General features: G+C 39.6%; 1 protein-coding gene across 2 annotated transcripts; it reads right to left on the reverse strand.

Annotated features, from left to right (window-relative positions):
• Positions 1 to 406: 406 nt before the first annotated feature.
• On the reverse strand, positions 407 to 14,888 carry LOC146667683 (uncharacterized). 2 transcript variants are annotated; one of them, XM_085409340.1, is made up of 12 exons: positions 14,540 to 14,888; positions 10,952 to 11,114; positions 10,427 to 10,854; positions 7,203 to 7,404; positions 6,862 to 6,914; positions 6,438 to 6,588; positions 6,267 to 6,350; positions 6,085 to 6,159; positions 5,886 to 5,972; positions 5,451 to 5,528; positions 3,578 to 3,820; positions 407 to 2,743 (listed from the first exon to the last, which is right to left on the reverse strand). In XM_085409340.1, the coding sequence occupies exons 1-12, from the start codon at positions 14,546 to 14,548 to the stop codon at positions 1,959 to 1,961; spliced, it is 2,358 nt and encodes a 785-aa protein (XP_085265466.1). In that variant the 5' UTR covers positions 14,549 to 14,888; the 3' UTR covers positions 407 to 1,958. The 2 variants fall into 2 exon arrangements, with proteins under 2 accessions (XP_085265466.1, XP_085265464.1); XM_085409338.1 differs by having other exon boundaries at positions 6,267 to 6,353.
• Between the last annotated feature and the right edge of the window lie 2,763 nt (positions 14,889 to 17,651).

Here is a 17,651-nt window from a genome sequence, read left to right on the forward strand (position 1 = left end):
GAACCTGGTAAGATTGTTGGGGCCAGACATACTGGTCTCAGTAAAAACTACTCATCTACTGTGATTTCCCAAACAGCCATCTCTAGGGTTTACAAAGAATGGTCAACTAAAGAGAAAATATTCAGTGACCAGCAGTTCTCTGACTGAAACTATTGTGTTGATGTCAAAGCTCAGAGGAGAATGGTCATACTGATTCAAGCTGGTGGGAAGGCAACAGTAATTAAAATAACCACAAATTACAACCAAGGTATGCAGAAGAGCATCCCCGAACCTTGACGCACAAGGGCTACAGAAGCAGAAGACCACAATGAGTGCCAGTCCTGCCAGCTAAGAGCAGGAACTGAGACTACAGTCCAAAGAGGCTTCCCAAAGTTGGACAATAGAAGACTGGGAAAATATTGCCAAGTTTAATGAGTCATAGCTTCTGTTAACTAGGGATGGGTATCGTTTAGGTTTTATCCGATACCGGTGCCAAATCGGTACTTTTGAAACGGTGCCGGTGCTCAAACGGTGCTCAAACCGGTGCTTAAAGAATGGAGAACACAAAATTGGTCCAAAAACCTCTCATGTTCAGCTGGTTTTTTGTAAAAAGATAACAATGTTAGCCTTTTCTGCAGCTATGGGGCATATATGGTATCACTCTTGGCTGGAAGCAGTGCTTAAACAATGGAAAAAACACAAACTTTGTCCAAAAACCTCTCATGTTTAGCCGTTTCCCTCTTTTTCTTTGGTCATTTTAACCTTTTTGGCCAGGGTGAAGGGAGTATCTGCCATCAAACAAGAAGACAGCCGCATGTAGCTATGATGAGATTTGCTAGTTCACTACCTGCATTAATGTAATAACGTGGTTAGCCTACTCAATGTAAATTACACACAAACAACATTAAGCTACTCACGCAGAGAAGCACGGCTGCTGCTGCATCATCATCCTCATCACATCTGCTACACTGGCAGGGCTAGGGGCCAGGACTCTCCTCTTCGTGTTTTTGGGGGATGCTGCTAAATCTGGGTCCGATAACAGGCACCACACCCGCAGTAGATGCGCTCGGTGTGAGGTCTCGCAGCAAGCTATCAAATACGGCGCATTTCTCGGCTTTTAAAAAAAACGCTATGCGTCGCCATGTGTTTCATCGGATTCGAGGTGTTACCTCCTTTAACAGTATCAGCTTAAAGCACTTGTTGCTGCTGAGTTTGCATATTTTGCTGTGAAGTACAGCCAGACCTTTGACCGCTTCGCCGTGGGCATTTTTAATCTGTAGCTCTGCTCTAAAAGAACGAAAGTACCTGGACCCGCCTACTATCCTCGGAAACGTAAAATGATTGGCTAGAAGTGTATCACAGCTCAGGGAAAAAAAGCACCGAAAAAGCGCACCGAAATGTGCGCTGCTTTTCGGTCTGGTTACTACCGTTTATGTCAGAACCGGTGCCATCATGGCACCGGACACCGGTACCCATCCCTACTGTTAACTCATCCCTGGCTCACCCACTGAGCCAAACCGGCACCCTGGCTGGTGGAGCTTTTGAGAGAAACCATCTGTCTAATTCGGCCTGTAGCCTGATATGAAGATGCCATATCAAATACAGAAAACAAACAATCTCTGTTTCTTAAAAGTGTCTGTATTCCATCAACATGGATTTTAAAATATCAAGGATATAGTGCATGATCTTTCTTTAAACATTAATTAGTATTTGGCATGCAGGTTACAAAGGCACTCAAATTTATACAGATGAGCTACAAGTGGTGGTAAATAAAAACATAATTAGAAAACATGGATAGAAGAAAAACCACACAACAAACTGTCAAACTCTTGGCAACCCACAGGAAATCTGTGGTGTACATTTTTTAGACACAGTAATCATCTTTTCTGCAGCTGTGAGGAATGGAAGGAAGAAAAACACAATTTACTGCAATACTTTCAAACACGGTTAACAACAAAAATTCATCGATAGATTAAGTGTTAGATGTCAAGCCTGGCCTGCTGTTTTGGTCTACCAAGCTGTCTGGTTGGCCCGATGCGTCTTCCAGCATGTGTGCGTTGATGCTGCCGAAGGCCCTGACGATAAATGAAACTCTTCCCACAATCCCCGCACTCGTAGGGTCTCTCTCCGGTATGAAGTCTGTGGTGCACCTTCAATTCCTCTGCTCTGGAGTAGCCTTTTCCACAAATGCTACAAATGAATGGCCTGTCTTTAATGTGGGTCTGGTAATGCGCTGTTAGGTAAGAGTTAATCCGAAATGTCTTCCCACAAATGGAACATGCAAACGGTCTCTCCCCGGAGTGCTGCATTTCATGCAGCTTGAGGGAGGAGGCAGTATGGAATCCTTTGCCGCACTGAGAGCAGAGGAACGGTTTCTCCCCAGTATGGATGCGCTGATGGATTTGAATGTAACTCTCGTTAATGAACCTCTTGCCACAGTCGGGACAGGAGTAGGGCTTCTCCTTGATGTGGGTCTTCATGTGTTCTTCCAGCTTTTCTTTTTCACTAAACTGAATGCCACAGCGGCGGCAGAAGAGAAGAGGTGGTGCGCCGGGCTTGATGGGGCCTGATTCAGAGGCTGTCTGAGTGTGTGAAGTGATGTGGTGTGCTTGCAAAGCTGAATGACTGTCACAGTCTTTTCCACATTCCAGGCAACGGAGGGATGATCGAATCCTGGACTCGCCAGGCAGGGATTTTAAATATTCAGAGAGTTCTGACGCTATGGGATTCACCTCATCATCAAAATCCACAGCACCCTTACGACCTACAGAGAAGTGGAAGATTCAAACCATGTTTTACTCTTTTGCTTTGAGGTATAACAACCTCTGCAGTTCATAGAAGTTTAGGCTTACCTCACTTTTACATTGGGGTAAAAGTGCAAATAACTCAGGTCATAGGATTAACAGGTAGGAGATCAAAACTTAAGTTGGTTAATTATTATATACTAATCATTACAATTTTCCTAGTTAATGACCAAGACAAATCTATCAGCAGTATAAATGGCAAATGCTGCTTTGAAAAACTATAAATCATGCATCTTCAGTTCCAAGATAAAAATGCATTTGGAGCAAATAAAACACAGTGCCAATGTTAAAAGTACACAGCAAAATCTCCAGTGTTAAATTAACACTAGAGAGTGTCTATATGGGTCCACACCTCTGAGTGTTAAATACAACACTGTTGAGTGTTAAATTAACACTTTTGACAGTGTTATATGTTTAAAAGTAACCTAGTCAGTTTTGAAGATTAACAATGGCTAACACTGAGCAGTGCTGATTTTCTAACACTGGAAAATAACTCAAAATGTTAGAAATATTCCAGTGTTAGAAAATCAGCACTTCTCAGTGTTAGCCATTGTTAATCTTCAAAACTGACTAGGTTACTTTTAAACATATAACACTGTCAAAAGTGTTAATTTAACACTCAACAGTGTTGTATTTAACACTCAGAGGTGTGGACCCATATAGACACTCTCTAGTGTTAATTTAACACTGGAGATTTTGCTGTGTAGTGAAAGATGCCACCATTGTATTGCAACAGTGCAATGCAATGCTTCTGGCTTGTCAAGTATTATATTTGCGTTGTTAGCAGCTCTCACCTAAGTGGACTTTGTAGTGCGTTTTGAGATTTCCCTTCTGGTTAAAACCACGGCCACAGATGGAGCAGCAGTACGGTTTCTCTCCTGTGTGGATCAGCTCATGCCGCTCTAGTTTGTAGGCATGTGGGAATTCTTTGCCACACACTGAGCAGTGGTACTCCATTTTTTCTTTGGGTTTCTTCAGGAGCTCAGGAGGTATTTCAATTGGTACACAGATCATCTTTCTGCCAGGGCGCTTCTTGTCTATGGAGATGGAAAACAAGAGGAAATTACAAGGTGAGGCTTCTATTTTAAAGCTCAAACATGACGTGTAGCTCACAAACTGAAGTCTTCTTCAAAACGATCTGTTCAAAGTCAAACCAATCCTACATATCTGACACCTACAGGAATGAAAAACAGAAGCAGCAACATTTTGGCCCGAAGATATTTATATACAGATCTCATTACCCCTACACTCATTATGCATATAAAGAAAGAGTAGAGACTCTAAAGGCCTGTTTCTGTTGCATGTTGAAGACATGTTCAGATAATATTCTGTCTTTAAATGCTTCCAAACTGTTTACACTGAAATTATCATTAGAAAGCTTATACTCTATACACTTGCCAGAATCTTTGTTTGATACATCTGTTCAACTGCTCCTTAATGCAAATATTTAATCAGCCAATCACATGGCAACAACTCAGTGCATTTAAGCATGTAGACATCATCAAGAAGCCTTGCTGAAGCTTAAACCAAGCATCAGAATGGGGAAGAAAGGTCATTTAAGTGATTTTGAATGTGGCATGGTTGCTGGTGCCAGACTGAGTATTTCACAAGCTCCTGATCGACTGGGATTTATTACACGACGTGTATTTATTACACGGCGTGCTGCGGGGGAAAGCCTGTTCTAACGTTTGAATCTAAGGTTTATTTTTTAACACCTGGCGGCTCTTTTTTTACTTCTCATCCGTAAAAAATCTGCTTTTTCACGTGATTCAGTTTATTTTGAAAAGTCTCAACAGGATCTTGAGCTTTATTGTGAAAGGTTTAGGTGGAAAATAAACAAGCGGACATACGATGGTTTTACCATTGTTGTTGCTAACCACAACGCATAAAAACAGGCGCTTGTCCGTCCGTAGTGTGGTTATATTAAGTATAAGACAAAAAGAGAGAACTTAATTAATATAGCCACTACAGTGACCATCAAAAAGATGAAAAAATATTGCTGTAAACGGTTTATTTTGACACCACGAAACAAACAATAGCGTAAAATGAAACGTTAGATGTTTTTATATTGTCAGCTGATATATATCGTTATATCGAACAGCCCTAGAAAACATATCAAATGTCTCGAACTAAGGAAACGTATCATGTCAAGAAACATATTTCTTGAAATGATACAGTGGGAAACAGGGCTGTTTTTCCCACTGTGTATCATTCTCTCTTCTTTTAACAGAGTCTGGGAGCATGTGTGACCTGAGGTGAAATATGCAAGGCCTTCCCTCAAAACGATTTCTGGATGGGAGCGTAATTTGCTCTAAAGCCTGTTTATACCTTTCAGCACTGATGGTGCCCTTCCAGATGCACAAACTGACAATTCAACAGGTACTAATGCAGCCACATAGCATCACAGCAGGCTTTAAAACTGAGAGCTGATAACAAGCTGCCTGGTCCCTTTCCCTTAGTCCAAAGGACGTGGCATCTATATTTTCCAAAAGAACTTCATATTTCAATTTGCCTGACCACAAAAATTTTTCCACTTTTCCTCTGTCTTTTTTTAAATGAGCATTGAACCAGAAAAGCTTTTCTGGGTTTTCAGAAAACACCATTTTAGTACCTCAGCTGAACACTGAGCTGGTTATTCACTGATTAGGTAATTTTATTATTTCTTACCTGGTGAAACAGCCATGTTCTCTCCTTCTGCTTCACCAGATGTTTTGGTATCTTTCCTTTGTCTATACGGTCGCTTTGCTGTTGAAAAAATTAAGTCATAGATTTTAAGAATCACAGCATATAATTCAAATTCAAATTCAAATTTTATTTGTCACACACACACAACCATACACAGTATGACATGGGGGTGAAATGCTTGTAGCTGTACAATGCCCGACCATTAAATGACAGAAGAAAAGTTTTACAATATTTACAATTTACAGTTTACTACAAAAATTTACAAATTAACTTAGGAATTTACAGTAAAGAATGTGCAAATAGCAGAAGAGATTATAAAGATAAGGATTATAAATTATAGGAATTATAGGATATAAGCAAATATCTGAAGTTTGGACGTAATATTCAAGAGTCAGGCTTATTTTTTTCTTTTCTTACCAGCAGCACGGCGGGTATTTTTTGAGTTTAATTCTTCCGGTTCTGCTGCTGCATGCAAATTTCTCTTTCTTCGGGTACGCTGTGATACTTTAAGATAAAGAAAAAGACTAATTATGACTTATGAAGTCATAATAACGTAACTTCAGAGTAGTTAACATACGTTAAGCTGCAGTAGAAAACACAAGAATCACTCACTGACCTCCTGCATCTGCCTCTGAGTCTTCAGCTGGCAACAGTGGACTTCGAGAAATCTTTCTTCTGCCTCTTCGTTTTGCTTTCGGATGAAGAAAAAAGCGGAAAAGAAATCTATTACACTGATGGTCTCCTTCCATCTCTTCTGAATGTGCCACGAGTGCTACCTTTTTACTTCATGTCACTCACCAGCATTTGCAGGAACATCTAGCTCTGTGTCTGCGTTCTCCACATACACTACTGGAACCTTTTTAGTTCTTCTTGGTCTTTTTTCTGCTAACAAGTGCAAAACAAAATAACCTCAGGACCAAATGTGATGATTATTTAACAGTTTTTTGGTTTTCCTTCACTTGTGTTTACCACAGTATGAGGGGGAGGCAGCATTCATCTTTGCCCCTATTGTTTTTTCCTCTGCGTCCTCCCTTTCTTCATCTTCCCCCACAGAAACAACCTCCATGATGAGTGTCGGGCTGCTGCTGTCTCTCTGGCTTTGGCCTCGCAGCTGAGACTCCTGCATGATCACAATCATTAAAAAACATCAGAAGCCCACCTGTAAAGTCAGTTTTTAAACTACTGTATGTACAACATCCCAACTATTCAGTGGCAGTAGGTGTGTGTAGGGCAGGAGGCAAAGAGTGGTGCTGCAGATGCAAATGAGCAATTTTGATTTGATTTATGACACCAACAGTCGACACTACAAGACTAAGCACTCCCGTGGTGACTGAGATGCAGTAATTACCCAATCTTAGACATTAAACTGATAAACTGTGTTAAAATGAATTACCTTGCTAGGCGGAGGACCTGCTGAGCAATCAGAGCCTCGGTCAGAGCTGCCTGCTGTAAAAATCAAAACAGTTACCTTAGATTAAAGAAAAAACTGACAGTCTGCAATCCAGACAAAGAAGGAATGTCAATGTAGTGATAAACTAAATGCAAACTATGAGTGCTGTGAGTATCTGGGAAAGATTATTAATGCATTTCTTCTGTTATTTAAGATATTCTTTAGCCAATAAGCTTACAAATTCACATGAGAAACAGAATCAAGGAAGGACCCTTGTGTAAATAAATGAGTATTGTTTGCAGAAGTCGTGGGTTTTCATTAAACCCGCGGTGCTGATAACTCACCAGAATCCCATTCAACCACTTCTCCATCAGAGTTGATTAATCCTCCAATCTCTTCATCTTGTTCCTCTTCTTCTTCCTCGCCCACCTCCTCCTCCTCCTCCCCTGCATGCAGTCTTACAGTCAAATGTAGCGTTTGATCGTTTAAGTTTTCAGATGCCATCTTGAGCCCGCGTGACTTTGGGTGCTCACGTTTAGGAGAATTCTAAAAACAGAAAACAGAGCTAAAAGGAATTCACGACGTCAGAGCACATCTGTCACAAGGAAGCGAAGAAGCTACTGAATGACAAAGTTATCTGCAGGTTCTGGACAATGAAACAGTTTTGTCATGTTTACTCGTTACACCACTACTGGTGGATTTCAACTGAAACAATCAAGACTGAAGTACAGACCTGCAGCTTTAATTCAGGGGGTTTAAACCAAAGCATTGCATTAACCATGTAGAAATTATAGCCATCCAATTTTATACATTGTTTCCCATTGTCAGAATCTAAGAGCAAAAGGTCCATTATGTTGTTATTTCATGACAAATTAGGCAGATAAAGTTTCTGGAGTTGTTTATCATTGTTGAATTTGTATTTGCTATCCTTTTATTTGAGTCCAAAAGGGAAAAATGGCCAGCGCTACGCCTCAGCCTCCTGATAGATACACTTATGAGACGAATCCTTTCCTTGGTTAAGGCAAACAACTTCTGCCTACATGAATGCAGTGCAGAGGGTTTACAGAAAGGTGCAAACCACTGCTTACACTCACGAACAGGAAGACGAAATCAGCCAGAAAACATCAAAATGAGTCTCCACAGTTCCGAAAAAAAAGCTTTGAGTGAAACTTAGCTCAACTGGTACCAGAATGATAGGAAGAGAAAAGTATGGAAGAGAGAAGCAGCTCATGATCTGAAGCATACCACATCATCTATCAAACAATGATGATGGTGGAGACAATATTACGAGACAATATTATTAACCAATGTAAGCAGGTGATTACTGATAATGTGACCGCTGATAGAAGGGGCAGGATGAATTGTGATGTGTGCAGGGCTACACTGTCTGCTCAGATTCACCCACATGCTGCAAAACTGACTGAACAGTGCTTTACGGTGTAAATCATTAATACTCAAAGCAAAGTGCAAAAGCAACCCAAATGTTTTTCAATGCAAATAAATGAAACATTCCTCAATGACCAGATTGAAACAAAGAGACCTACAAACAACCAACACCCGTAGGTGTCTGCAGTAAAGGCCAAGCAGAGCCTCTCAAGGAGGAAACACAGCATTTGGTGATGTCCGTGGCTGCCAGACTTCAGGCAGTCATGACTGCAAAGAATTGTTATCCAAGTATTAAAAACAACCATTAAATTTAGGATTATGTTAGTTTGTCAAATGATTTTAATCCTGCATTTCTTAAAGTTAAAGACATAATTTTGTTAAACTTCTTGAATTAAAGCTAAAACTCTGCACTTCAATCACATATTGAATGCTTGATTTCAAATCCAAAGGCAAAACTGCAAAGAATGTGTCACTGTCCAAAAACACCGGACCTCACTGGACCGACTGAAACAAAGGGCCTCACACAAAAACAACTTCCTATTCTCATCCTCTGCCCTAACGCATGTGACATTTCAAATTGGAGCCATCAAACATTCAACTGCAAAAACGCCAAGATTAATGAAGCCTCTTAGAGAGTAGCTGCATATTCGTGGAAAGTCATCATTAGTATTTTGAACCCAAAGGGCCAGATTTATGAGCGTGTTACGTCAGCGTGAGCTGGGTTTTGGAATAAAAGGAAAGTGTTCTCTGTATTTACACACAGTGCAGTGACAATACTGCATGTAAGAGGTGGGAGTTAATATCCCAACGTACAAAACATAGCAAGAAGAATATAAGTGCACAGATTTTCCAGCATTACCACTAATTTAAATATAACAAAATGCATGTCTTATTTATACAACTAACCACACTTATCACTGCTGTTTTCTCCCATCTAACCCAAAAGATCCAATTTTAGTTTCAAAAGTTAAAAACTATAAAAAGCAGTCTCACACTGGGGAACTTCCAAGTCATGCAGTCAAAACTTAGGACAAATAAGCATTTTATTTCTAAATTTTAAGGGGAAAAAAGGTAAAAAAAAACAAGGTCTGAAAAATAGTGGGAAATTCAAAATTCACTTTGTTTTTATACAGCTTCCAACAGAGCAGCACTACACCGTGACATTAAGAAGCAATCACTTACAGCATAGGTGTCAAACTCTGGCCCGCGGGCCAAATTTGGCCCGTAGCCTAATTACATTTGGCCCGTGAAGCCACACCAAATTACTATTAGAGCTGGCCTACTGGTATTATATAGCTAATATATATATTGTTTAGAATTAAGCTTTGCTTGTTCCATATTCAGTTTTTTAGCAAAATGTGTTTGAGTCCATAAGAAAAGATTCATTCTTATATCTGGAGGAATAAATATATTTCAATAAATATTAACGTTAGCCCGTGACTTTGTTCCAGTTTTGAATTTTGGCCCACTGTGTATTTGAGTTTGACACCCCTGACTTACAGAGTTTTAAAAAAGGGCACGAGAGAATTAAAACTGAAGAAAACACTGAGGATTTCTTCTAGCAACATTTTCTTGTACTTAACACAGCAGAGCTGGACCACTCTTGGTAGGGGAAAATTAAAAGCTACATTCTTTGAGTCAGTCTTAAAACAACATGTCATTCCTTTAGTATGCGCCACACAAAAACATCCCTTCTTAAAGTGTTTATAATGTAAGCAATGTTACGAAGTCCTCATCTTATCATCGTCCCTCCACTGCAGTCAAAAACGTAAAATATCAAAATATAGATTTCTTCCAGTTAAAAGGGAGTTTTTACTCCTGACTGTCACCATGTGATCGTGTCTAGCAGATTGTCAGATCTAAACCTGTGAGATCTAAACTGATTTGAGACGCACAGCACAAGGACTGATTCTGTACTCATATTCAAAAACAACAGAATGTGATCTTTTAATGGGCATCATGAACACGAGGGATGAGTTTTAATGGTCACATGAGTTTTAAGACCCGATCTTTAAGAACAAACATGTACACCTTCCTGCACGAGGCCGACTGGGACATTATAAATGCATTCACGAATAACACATAAATAAAATTTAGTAAGCTAGATGACTAAAAAAAACAAACAATGAAAACTTCATGTGTTGATCTTTTCATAATATCTACAAAATCTAAAACAACATACAGTTTGGCAAGGTGCTGACGTTTCGGTCTGCTGTAGCTCTTCTTCTGTGTGTAAAGATGCTCTCTGGTCTCGGTCCCAGCGCTCCTGATGGGATTTCACGTTCCTTTTGTGACCGGGGGTCATGTCCCGTCCTGGACAGGAGAGGGGATTCTCTCCTGTGTTATTGCACTGATGTACAGTCACATTTCCTGATGCCTTCCCACATTTGCAGGAAATCTGCGGTTTCTCATCGGAGCTCGCGAGCTTGTGTCTCTGCAGGCTCTCTGTGGCAGAGCAAGGCTTCTCAAACCGTTTCTCCGCTGCACATCCTCTCTGGGGTTTCTTTACGCCATATGAAGCAGAGCTCTCCACGCCACTCGCTTTCTGGTGGGGAAGGCAGCCGTCTACAGAAGCATCCTCTTTTTCTCTCTCTGAGCTGAGGCTCTCATCTGCGTTTAATATATAAAAAAGGTGAAAAATCACAAAGAGCAACAATGTGTGTATCATGTAGTGAAGAGAAGCTATAATTCAAGATTCTCCACTCACTATTCTCACTCACAGTCCAGCCATCCTCTTCCTCTTTGATGATTACTCGGATCTCTGGAATCTCACAGGTGTAGTCGGGGCTTGCTGGTGCTTTTTTGGGGGAAGACTGGTCACTGCAGTTTTCATTCAGACTCAGTGATAAAGGATCTTGAAGTTCAGGATCCTATTAAGATATCAAACAGAAGGAAAAACAGGTCATCTACTCTACAACAGCTCAAGTTTCACACAAGAAAAAAGAGCTGCTATATAAAGCCATCAGAAGTTACTGTTTATTTTTATATTACGCCTCTGTCAGTGCACCCCAGGGTGGCTGTGGCTACAATGTAGCTTGCCACAAACCAGTGTGTGAATGTGTGTGTGAATGGGTGGATGACTGGTTGTGTAAAGCGCTTTGGGGTCCTTAGGGACTAGTAAAGCGCTATACAAATACAGGCCATTTACAATAACTTAATCATTTTGAATACTTTTACTTGACATAATACAGCAGTTAAACATCCATTTTGGTCAATTATAAAACAGATAACAACTTTATACTTTCATCAATAAAGTGCAACTTATACATTTTGTAATATCCATCCATTCCTTTTCAGGGTCGCGGGGGGTGCTGGAGCCTATCCCAGCTGTCATAGGGCGAGAAGCGGGGTACACCCTGTACAGGTTGCCAGTCTGTCGCAGGGCCAACACACAGAGACAGACAACCATTCGCACTCACATTCACATTCTATGGGCAATTTGTATTAATCAATTAACCTATCCCCACAAGCTGCATGTCTTTGGACGGTGGGAGGAAGCCGGAGTACCCAGAGAGAACCCACGCAAACACGGGGAGAACATGCAAACTCCACACAGAAGGACCCCGGCCTGATGGTGGAATTGAACTCAGGACCTTCTTGCTGTGCGGCAACAGTGCTAACCACCGTGCTGCCCCATTTTGTAACAGGCTCTTCAATGCAAACATTAGAAGAGAGAGCGATGACACTCAAACAAACCTAGATTAAAAAGTCAGCGAACATTTTGAGCAGCTTTTATCAAATTTCATAACTGACCTTATATCTGCTTTTATGGCTAACTGACCACTGAAATGAGGTTAAGTTAATTTAATTTAGGTAATGCTTCAAAATATCTGCCCAAATGGATACCCAGAAGCATTTGAAGATGACTGTAATGTAAGTGATATTGCATTTTGTCAAGTGATTACATAATATGGCGTTACATCCTAGACTCGAGAGTTCAGGTTAAACAAGTAAAACTACTTAGATTAATGACGGCAAGAATAAAAAAAACTCTTACCACTCTTACAACATCTAATTGATACGCCAGTTTTAGCAAATTTACACTGGCTCCCTGTAAAATATCGTATTGATTTTAAGATTCTTTTACTTACTTTTAAAGTTTTAAATAATATGGCGCCTAGTTATTTAAACGAACTCCTCAACATGTATGACCCCAAAAGAGCAGTGAGATCATCTATCCAGTTGCTCTTAGCACAACCAAGGTCTCGATTGAAGCATAGAGAAGATCGGGCCTTCGCAGTAGCAGCACCCAGACTCTGGAATAATCTGCCAGAGGAGATTCGTACTTCAGTCTATTCAGTCATTTAAAATGCATCTTAAAACTCACTTTTTTAGTTTGGCTTTTAATTCGAGTTCAGTACGAGTACCATCAGGCCTGTTTTATGTTTTTATTGTTAATTCACTGTCTTCTTATTTATCTGTATTTGTTTCTAATTTATCTGTATTTGTTTCTCTATTGTTTTCTTTTGTTTTTAACCGATGAAACACTTTGGTCAACTCTGTTGTTTTTAAATGTGCTATACAAATACATTTTGTATTGAATTGAATAAACATCTGATATAATATGTTCTAGAGCCCGGCTGATATAAGATTTTTAAGAACAATACAGAAACCGATATTTGGTGCTTTTAAAAATCTGATATAAAAGCTGCTTTTTCTGTCAGACAGATGAAACACAGAGATTATATGTTGTGATTTGTTATTTATGAGTCCTTACTAACATAACCATCTTGTTTTATTGTTATAACAAGTCGTGGATAACTCGATCTGCTTTGATGGCTGCCGTTCCAAACACGTTACCAACATAGACGTTTCAGAGTGCCCCCTGTAGGACAAATTATGCAACATCAACAGTAACAACATAACTGAAATATGTCTCTTCTTGTATACTTCTCGTTAAGTGCAATACTGATATACTGGTACTAATACTGTGTAATGTAAACATTATATAATTGTGCATTAATTATATAATATAAAGAAACAATACACCTGAGCCACAGGCTGTAACCGCACACACCACGAAAAGGAAATCACCTCAAACATAAACTCTAAAAGTTCACTTTTTGTTTTTTGAACACAGATGATGAGCACACAGCCTCGATATGACAATGTTAGAGTACATTTAGCAGATATATTATGAAACATGTTAAAACTGGCCTAAAATCAACCAACCATCATCAACGAAACAACCACCAGTGAATCCCATTTAACTAGTTACCTTACTAATTTAACGTTTATATGTCTTTAACAACCATACCAACCAACAAAATGTCAAGAAACGTATTAAATATGCATTAAAATTACCAAATAAACTCGAGCATGAAATTGAATTGATTTGTATCCCAGCCTAAAAAGTTTAACTGACCCGTTTAACTGGACGTATGAACGACTTCAAGAATCTGCTGTTAGTTTCAACGTAACCCCCCCCCCTTAAATACTGTACGCTCCAAATATTGCCTCCCCCCCCTTCTCAATTAATTTAGGCTGATGAGGCTACCAAGTGGACTGCACACACATAATTCCCGACGACCCGGACCAACTCACATAAATGTAATGTGGTCTGTATTATTCCACCCTGGTAAAATTATAACCTTTCCTACCATAAAGCATTCATGCAGGATAATGTTAAACTTCTGTTTTAAGTGCTGCAGAATATTTTCTAACACAGTCTGAAAAATTAACCTGGATTTATTCTGATAGTTATATATTAGTGTCCGGGAAAAGAAAAACGCTTTCTCAAGTTTCTAAATTCACAAAAGTAAAAATATTTCTCTTATACAATTGTAAAATGAAAACAATCCATTTCAAGAGATTTAGATTTTGTTTAATAGTTTAGCAGCAAGTTCTGTTTAGACCTTTCTTGGGTTCCAAGAGTCAGCAACCTGAACAGCCTTTCAAAATAAACTTGTTTTGTCTCGTTTGCTTGCGTTATCCCCTGCAGGAAAATATTCTTGACTATTTCACTTGGCCGCTGAATATATGCCTCCACGTCTCCATCAGTCAGTCGCAGTGTATAAGTCATTGTACTATCGTAATGAATGCAGCTCTGCCTTGTTTAATAACAATTACCATTTGCTAACCAGCTAGCTTTAAAGCTATAATGACATAATTGGTTCTGTGCATGAACGTAAGAAGGTTAGCATCAAGTCCACACCGGTGCACTCTCAAGTAATACGGTGTCCCTGACCTACGAGGATAACCTGTTTACGACGTGCATTTACCTAACTGGTTAGCTACAGCAAACTGCAGCCAGCTGCACAGTAACAGCCTGAAAGCAGCTACGCTGTCACGTTACCTCAAACATAGTGCGAGGTCGGAGCCGACTGTGAAGGATGTCATAGGAGAAACAGGGCTACACACGGGGTTAAGTACAAGCGTTATTCCGGATGGGAGCAGCTGTCATGAACTAACCGTGCACTCTGTGCTAGCTAAACTGTGTTGCGCCACCACTTTTTTCCTTTTTTTTCTTTTAAACAGCGGTTCTTCTTCTACTCCGCCTCCTCCTCTTCTTCTTCGACGCTGAAATTGCTGCTGCTGAATTACTGCCTCCCCGTGATTACAAGGTGTGCATCTCTACAGACAGATGACAAAATTAAATATCCATTTTCTGCCCTCCACTTTTTCAGACATCTTTCCTATTCTCATTCTTCTTCCGGCTGCTTCCTTTAGGGGTCGCCACAGCGGATCATCTGCCTCCATCTCACCCTATCCCCAGCATCCTCCTCTGTCACATCCGACATACCCCAACCCTTCACCACATCCTTCTTTTTATTCCTCCTGACTGCAGCTCCATCTTCAGCATCCACTATCCCCTCCTGTGCGCATGCCATCCTTGCGTCTCTAACTTTTTCCCCAAACCGCTCAGCCTGAGCTGTCCCTCTGATGTCTAATCCTGCCTATCCTCATCACTCCCAGTAACAATTCGGGCACCTTCAACTCTGCCACCACCAGCTTCACCTACTGCTTTTTTGTCAATGTCTCCAAACCGTATATTATAGCAGGTCTCATTACCATCTTAAAAACCTTCCTTTTAACTCTTTCACTTCTGCTCCCTACTCATTATAGATCACAATGTTGTCTGCAAACATCACAGTCTATGGAAACTCCTGCCTGATCTCATCAACCTGTCCATCACCATAAGCAGTCACACTGAAAGTGAAATAGATATGCAAATATGCATATTTACTTCTTTCCTGATAATTTATTACTATTATTTCCTGCTGCACACTTGCAGACTGAAATGTAGCCTGTTGAAATATGTGAGGTAAAACCCTTTCCCTGGTTCACTGACGAACCATATTTCTGATTGTTTCCAAAAGCTTTCCTACTTGACAATAATATTTTATGACCCCCAATTCCTAAAAAGCTGGGATGCTGGGTCAAATGTAAATAAAAACAGAACACAAAGATTTGAGAAATCCTATACACCCATATCTTCTTCATCAGAGAACATTGAAAACATTAGCATTTCATTTGTAATCTGATAGCAGACTTTGGGCGTGTTGGTGCAAAAACACGTGTATGCCTCTCAAACTACCATCTTTTGTGTTTTTTGTAGATTTCACTAAAGAAAATGCAACAAATGATGTGTTTTTCGTTTTGTTTTGTTTCTTGTGGTTGCAATACTTCAGCATCTACTGTAGCTAGGACTACAGAAGACGAGGAGCATAAAGGGAGTGACTTTTTTTTAAGTGTCAGGTGATTTTAAATGCAGTGTTTCTATCAGGTCAATAAACATCAGCAAACATACTAACTGTTTGTGTGCAGTGTGTTGCTAGCTAAAGGTCCAGCTGTATTTCACAGGGTATTTCACTCAGAGATGGAGAAAGATAAGAGAGACAGGACAGGAGAGGAAGATAAGAAGTTACATTTAAAGGTAGGGAAATTAAAAACTTAAAGTCTTCATGTGTCTAAACCATTTACTGTGTCTGTACATGGGGCAATATGCTGCCAAACAAACTGAGGTAGACTAACTGTGATATTTAAGGCTACATGAAAATCCTCTGCAGGTTAGTGCAGGATAAACAGGTTAGTTTTTTGTACTGTGATGGGTTTAATGTAAAGAACAGTGTCTGTGACTGTTAATGAGAGTGTGGGGAGTGAGTTGGAGGGTGGGGTGGGCTGCTTTTAACTATGTAAAGCACTTTGTGCTACATTTTTTGTATGAAAAGTGCTTTATAAATAAAGATTGATTGATTGATTGATTGATTGATTGATTGATTGATTGATTGATTGATTGATTGATTGATTGATTGATGGATGCACAGTGATCGTGGTTTCATGGTCAGAGTTAAGTTACATCAAGTGTAGCAGAGTATCATTGATATGAATTAACTAACCCTAACCCTGATGCTGAGATCCACTAACATCTGCTGACATCTGGTTGAACATCTACAAAGAGGAGCAGATCAGCTGGTCACAGCTTGTACAATAAGAAAATCTACTTGAGCTCTCAATAGAAATGATTGTGATTTGTGATCCCCCCCCCCCCACACACACACACACACACACACACTGAGTCATGAGTCATTACATCCAATTTTAGGGTCCCTCCACCCGCTGAATCCCACTTTAACTCCTGACTGTACACATTTTCCTGTTTAGAGGCGAAACCACCCTCTACAATGTAGACTGAAAATAGAGCTGTATTTTTTATTTTTCCTCAGATTCAAGCTGAGTATAATTAGAATTAAAATAAAAGTTAGACTAGAGTTTGTATTCCCATCAACTGGTATTATTATTTTTTATCATTATGATAATACTGTATTTAAACTTTTTTCTGGGAGTAACTGGAGTAAACTTAAGCATCCATTATTGAAAATGTCTCAGATCTCAAACAAAGTCAAATAGTATTCAAATCAGTTCAGAAGCTAAAATGAAATAAGACAAATTTTGATGAGAAAAAACTATGGGACAGGAAAAAAGATTATTCACGAGAGATTACATTGCCTAAAAAATAAACATGCATTTGCTTCCACACATGATCACAATGTAGAAATAAAACTCTCACAATTGATGTCTGAAGTAAAAGCACAAAAAGAAAGTAGTTACTGACTACTACTCAAAGTAGCAAGTAAAGGCTGTGACTAATTTGAAGTACTTTAGACGCGGATTGTGTTCGAGTTATAAAACTTATTCGCCGTCTGATTATATTCACTATTATTCATATTAATCTGCAAAATACCAGTGTTTCCAGGGAATAGAAGCACATTTATTTCCGGTTACTGTAGTAAAGCAGAAGAGTGAAAGCAGCATAAAATGAACCGATTACACTGTGCCAGGTACTTTCTGCCACTCTGCCATCATGATGGTGATTTAGGATAATATGAAGAAGCATAACACACTGTAAACCCGACAGGGTCTCTGTAAAAAGCTTGTGTGTATTTTAATGTTATAATGTGGTGCTG

Source organism: Rhamphochromis longiceps, linkage group LG6 (genome assembly GCF_057381845.1).
Source record: "Rhamphochromis longiceps isolate RC_006_pf linkage group LG6, R_longiceps_female_GT1.1, whole genome shotgun sequence".
In the NCBI taxonomy this organism is placed as follows: domain Eukaryota; kingdom Metazoa; phylum Chordata; class Actinopteri; order Cichliformes; family Cichlidae; genus Rhamphochromis; species Rhamphochromis longiceps.